Source organism: Portunus trituberculatus, chromosome 23, assembly GCF_017591435.1.
Source record: "Portunus trituberculatus isolate SZX2019 chromosome 23, ASM1759143v1, whole genome shotgun sequence".
NCBI lineage: Eukaryota > Metazoa > Arthropoda > Malacostraca > Decapoda > Portunidae > Portunus > Portunus trituberculatus.
This window is the reverse complement of record NC_059277.1, coordinates 1,891,135-1,897,500: the sequence shown is the minus strand read 5'-3', so window position 1 is coordinate 1,897,500 and position 6,366 is coordinate 1,891,135. Positions and strand designations below refer to the sequence as shown.

The 6,366-nt window shown below is 38.5% G+C and overlaps 1 protein-coding gene across 1 annotated transcript in view; it reads right to left on the bottom strand.

Moving 5' to 3' along the window:
* The window catches only part of LOC123507927 (chondroitin sulfate proteoglycan 4-like), a 330,205-nt gene that overhangs the window by 25,897 nt on the left and 297,942 nt on the right, over positions 1-6,366 (bottom strand). The window contains 2 exon segments of the mRNA XM_045261283.1: positions 1,657-1,910; positions 3,233-3,356. Of these exon segments, the coding sequence (XP_045117218.1) occupies positions 1,657-1,910; positions 3,233-3,356 (378 nt within the window).

Genomic DNA, 6,366 nt, shown 5'->3' with positions numbered 1-6,366 from the left:
ATTGCGCTCGTTTTCTTCAAGGATTTTCGTAATATTTTATTAATACCTTCATTTATAAAAAAAAACATGAATTTTCTTGTCATTATCTTTTATCACACATATATACTCATTGAATTCTTTGCATTATCATCCATTATGTAAAACACACACACACACACACACACACACACACACACACACACACACACACACACACACACACACACACACACACACACACACACACACACACACACACACACACACATTTCTACGTAGTATAAAACCTCTAAATCCTTTATGTATGTATCTATTCTTGTCTGACTTGTTTAAAAGTCACTCAATGTTGAATCACTCACTTCATTCTCACACACAAAAAGAAACACAATCCATTATCATACACACGTACATTTCTAACCAGTATTAAACCACCAAGTCTTTTACGTTCTTATGGTGCTTGATTTGTTAAAAGATTCACGCAACACTCCGGTTTGATCACACACACACCTGAACCGTCCGCTTCCCTCACACTCACGCAAAGCACCTGCTCTTCTCGCCTCGCTTTTAAAACACCGCACTTTTTACATTGCAATCAAATACTGCGAGGAGAAATCATTTTATGAAACAGAGGCGCTTCATGTACTTCTCTATTTGTTCGACTATCGTGCTCTCTAGAATTCGCTGAAATGTTAGAAGTGAATAGAGTTGTTCACCTTTTCCCTGCGTGTTGGTGTGTTTCTTTTTATTTAAATTTTTTTGTTGTATATTCCTCTAACTTGTTTATATTGCTTTTCAAAGTTGAAATATGCGTTCCTGTTCGCTTTATTTTCATGATTTAAAGTGCAAAAATGTATTCTTGAGTTTTTCAGAAGATAGTCACGCATTAGAGGAAAGACATGACCAGTATTATAGATCGAACTACGAAGGCAACTGACTGAAAATTCCTAACTGAACTCCGAAAGGGAAAAAAAGAAAAAAAAAAATTCCAAAGCTTTTGAATATAGCATACAAACAAAACACGAACACAAACACGGCACAACCAACAATTACAAACTTACAAACATTCCAAAGCGCCAACATAAGGAGAACACACCAAATAACAAGAACAGGATCCAATTTTTTCCCTTCTTGTTTGTTACCTGTCTAATACTCTCACTAAGACTCTCCCCACTACTCAACATGCTTCACTTTTTTTTACGAACCATTTTAAGACATTTGTTCCTGTTCTACAACCACGTTCAACCATTACTAGGGACAGAAAGTGCTAGAGCTATTCTTATATTTTTTTGTATCAGTTTATGCAGATTTCATTGTTCTTCGTGCTGGATCTTGTTGTATATCTCAGCGCAAGTTTTAACCATTTCGTACAATCGCGGTGAAAAGTTGAGGACAATTACAATTTGAATTTCTATGCACTCCATTTCAATTTTCTCTCAATTTAAGTCCTCTGATCTGCTTAACCTATTAGGAAAAAAAACAAAACTGATAGACTGTTGACATATCAGAGGGCTTAGGATCAAGAGAGAGAGAGAGAGAGAGAGAGAGAGAGAGAGAGAGAGAGAGAGAGAGAGAGAGAGAGGCAAAGGAAAAAGAACACCACTGAATACATAGACAGTGAATGCAGAATGTACCTTGACTTTTACCAATTGGCTTTCCCACTACCTGGCCTCTTCTCACCTGGATGGCGGCCCCGTGTTGTACAGCAGAAGCGCGTGTTGACTCTGTGTCTTGATCTGCATGCTGATGGAGCCTCCCGTGCGTGGGTAGGACTCCTGGAAGGCCACGTAGGCGCCCGGCTGCACGAAACTAATAGCAGCACTTGGAGAGGCATCAAACTCCTCCGAACATTGCCACTCCACCCCGTACACATCCGAGGTTTTGGAGTTTCCTTCCCTCGCTTCCCTCAGGACTTCTATCCCGTTGTACATGACCTTCGGGGGAGAGAGAGAGAGAGAGAGTTGGATGAGATTGAGACATGTAAGGGAGGAATAGGTGAGAGGAAACTGGAGCATTTAAATACGAATGCCTTCAGCGTGAGGTGAGAGGAAGGAATAGGTGATAGGGAGGCAAGGATATAAAAAGTGTGATTCTATTATTAACCCTTTCAGTACTGGGACGCATTTTAATCTCGAGTTTTTGGGCATGATTAGATACTTTTACTTACATTAGGAAGGGTCTTTGAGGTCAGAGGATTAATGGTCAGAGTCTTCACCATTTCAATCCCCACATAAGTTTTTGAAGCTGTATAAGATCACGAAGTAGTAAGCTGAATGAATATGGAAACTCATCATGGTACTGAAAGGGTTAAACTTAGTAATTCCTTAATGGAGAGAGAGTGGATGAGAGAAAGTGAGATGTGAAATAGAGATCAGAGACGTAAAAAGAAGATATGGAAGTAGATTAATTGATCTGAAAATTTACAGATGATAAGTAAAACGAAAATAAGATAAGAGAAAGGTGAAAGACGGAATTAGAGTAAATAATAATAAGGAAAAAAAATGAAAAGAAAAAATTAAGCAGACATTAAAGTTACCTTGAATGTCCATACGAATATGAAGAAAACTTGAAAGATAGCGAGGAAAAAAAAAAAGGTGAGAGAAAAGTGAGAGGAGTAACTGAGAGTCCGAGGTGCGTGAGGATGCAGAAAAGAAAAAGAAAACAGCCATTATAGTTCCTTCCATCTATCTGACTATTTAATGAACAGGTGATCATTGTTTTAAGGGAAATAAAGATGCATTAGTTAGATGAGGATAAATATTGTACGTGGATTAGTTTATTCCTGAATGTGTATGGTCGATCAGGAATGTGAGAAAAAGAGCTGATATATGAATGTGTGAATGTGATAGAAATGAAACCCAGGCAAAGGAAAAACAGAAAAAAGAGGGGGAAGAGAAGCGAAGCATAAGAGAGATGACGTGGAGGAAGAAAATATCGTTAAGGAAAAGAGCGAAACATGAAAACAAGATGAAAGATGGTGCTTATCCACACACACACACACACACACACACACACACACACACACACACACACACACATTTAGGAATAGATGGAGGGCAATACTTTATACTGAGGAAATAACCGGAGCAATATTCGTGAGGGGAGAAGAAAGGAAGAAAAAGGAACCTACACACACACCTACCCACTCACCCACCCACTCACCCACACACACACACACACACACACACACACACACACACACACACACACACACACACACACACACACACACACACACACACACACACACACTTACCTGATCCATGCATCCTCTGAAGTTATCTAGCAGCCCAAGAAAGATCTCCGTGAAGTCCCCAAGGCCGCCCAGGAAAACTCCGTAGTGAATATTGAGTTCGTGAAACCTCCCAGCCAGCGTTATCCTGAAGGAGGCGAAGAAGGGGGTCTTACTTTACCTGCCCACGTTATTACACAAAAATGGTGATTTTTCATAGTGTGTCTGCTATCTTATGTAGTTTGTTTTATTTAGTGGTTATTGATCTTATTTGTTATTCATCAATTTTCTTTTGTTTATTGATTAGCTTCGTATTAGTTTACTTGTCTAATTACTTATTCATTTATTTTACTGTTGCAGACTTACGAACGTCAAGACTTAAGGAACTAAGAGGGACTGTATTAAGTTAGCAGACCCTCAAGTTGCAGTCTCTGTGTAAAACGACACCCACCTCTCATCCCTATCACTTCTATCCATAAGTTTATTTGTTCTTGTAAACTTATCCTCAGTCTCTTTTAATAATAGGAAATTCTTAGACATTCTCTAAGACCTGCATAGTTCTTAGCTTACTGACCTTTGCATATGACGTGCGATACATACAAAAGTTTACCAAGAACGTGCTCTGTTTACGTTTAAACTCTATGTGCTGTCTGTTATGGGGAGAGAAAAATACGAGGGTTTTCTTCCTCCGTATGAAATATGTTGATACTCTATTAAACATTGCATTTTATATTAGCAAGGAGTATGTTACAAAGTTCACCTGCTCGAAAGGATAACAAAAATTGGGTACTCCTAAAAGTTTAGAATATATTTTTACACATTATCTTCGTTGCAAAGGAAAACTATTGGCTTAACATTTTTTTTATTTATCTTGGAAAGGGGGGAGGAAATTTTTTTAACTTCAATCTCTGGTAGGAGCACCAAATATTTGACTTCACCAAAAGACTTCATAGCTTTAAAAGTCCTTTATATAGAAAAGATAAACAAAAAACATCACTGTCGAGTCTCCAATAGATACAAACTGCCCGGCTTCATAGAAAAAGAGACAAAACTGAACCAATTTCATATATATAACACTAGAACAATTCGCAGTTTTACGTAAATTTTACATAAGACAGGATTAAAGGAAAGACAAATAGAAAATCACCCTAAACTCCGTGCTAGAGATACAAACTACCTGGCTTCCCAAATGTGTAGTAGTAGTGTATTGAAAAGCCGTATATTGACAGCATGAGTCCCAGTGGTGTATTCATCCTGCTCTGTACCACACACTGCCGCTCTTAATGGTTCCTGCGTCTGCCCTCCAAGTGATGGAGTGTGGTGCATGAATAAGTAATAACAAATAGAGGATGCGTGGGTACAGATGGAATAGAGGAAAGAGACTGGTGATAAAAGGGGTAGGAATGGTGATAAAGAGTAAAAGTGGCCAATTATGAGTGAATTAGAGGATACTGATGGTAATATTACGTGAATGAATAATTGTATCTAGAGAACAAGTGAACAACGATGGAATAGAGGAGAGAATGGTGACAAAAGAACTGTGAGGAATGGTGATAAGGAAAATATATGGAAAATTAGAAGGATTGTGATGTAGAGATTTTTTTATGTACTGTATGTAAGGAGAGAAAAAAAGTGTTGATTATGTGCTTAGGAAATTGTATGCTTCCAGAAACGATTGGTGAAGAAAAAGAAGAATTATGGTGACTCGTTAAAGGAGGAGTGGAAGAAAGGTAAAGATATTGTATTTTTGTGAGAAATGATAGGTGGAAAAGGTGGCAGGATTATAGTGATTTGTAAGAGAAGAATTATATCGGTGAAGAAAAAGCTGGAAAAATTATGGCGATAGGTAAAAAAAGAAAAAAAAAACTATAGGTAAATAAACGAGGATAAAGCAAGAAACGAGTGTGAATTATAGGACACACACACACACTCACACACGCACACACACACACACACACACACACACACACACACACACACACACACACACACACACACACACACACACACACACACACACACACACAGACAAACACAATGCCAATGAACGCAAATGGTATATATAATGACATTCCTTTCCGTAGTGTCGATAAAATAAATGTCCATAGCCGTGTAAATGTGACAAGGCTCTCAGTAATATCGGGAGGGCATGCGATGTGTGTATATGTGCGTGCATATGCGTGACTGTGCGTGGCTGTGCATGGCTGTGCGCGCGTGTGAGTGAGTGTGCGTGTGTGTTTGTGTGGTCAGTATTGTGGTCATAAAATTTTCATCCACATACAAATGGTTCAATGTGCAGGAAATATTTGAGTGGCAATGTATGTGTAAATACGCGATGCTTCAGACAGGACAACAGGGAGCCCGAGTAACGACGTGTGTCTGCTGCCGAATAAACAAACTACGCGTGTTTCAATATTTCACTCCCTGCTGTCGCTGAAATTGTAGCCCTGCACGCCGAGGAAAATGCGCCTTTCACTCTGTACGCCAAGAAAAACACACCTTTCACTCACGCACAGTACAAAATATTTATTCCGTCCCATATTTAACTTCTCACCTCAGTTTGTCAGTGTCTGTGTTTACTCTCCTACCAATACTGTAAGCGGCGTGTTTGTTTTCATATGTATTCAGGAAAAAATTATTCTTCCACGTACTTATACCAGAGTAGAAACTATTTGCACTGCACTCTGGCTTGTTAGTGGTAGGAGAGACGTTTCTTCCCTAATACAGTAAGTGGACGAATGTTTGTATTAGTTTATATCCATTTGATTTGACGTACGTATAGTAGAATATGTTTTAACTGCACCATTATCACTATATCAGTTTGTGAGTATATGAGTGTCCTTCCCTACCGATACATCAGGTGAAAGAGTGTTTTTACTATAAAGAAAAACACCTTTCACGTACATATACTTTAGAAAATACGTTCACTGCACCATACTTATCACTTCGACTTGTAAAACCTGACTTTACCTCCGTACCAATGCATTAAGTGAGGGAATAACACACGTATGTCTTACCTACCTACTATTTATGCTAACACGAAAACCGATTCACGAATAAATACTGGGAATATGTCATGCCTTAAGTACATGTAGAGAGTTTTTGAGGGTATTTGTATGAGGAATATACAATAATGTGCAACTTATAAAGATTCATGT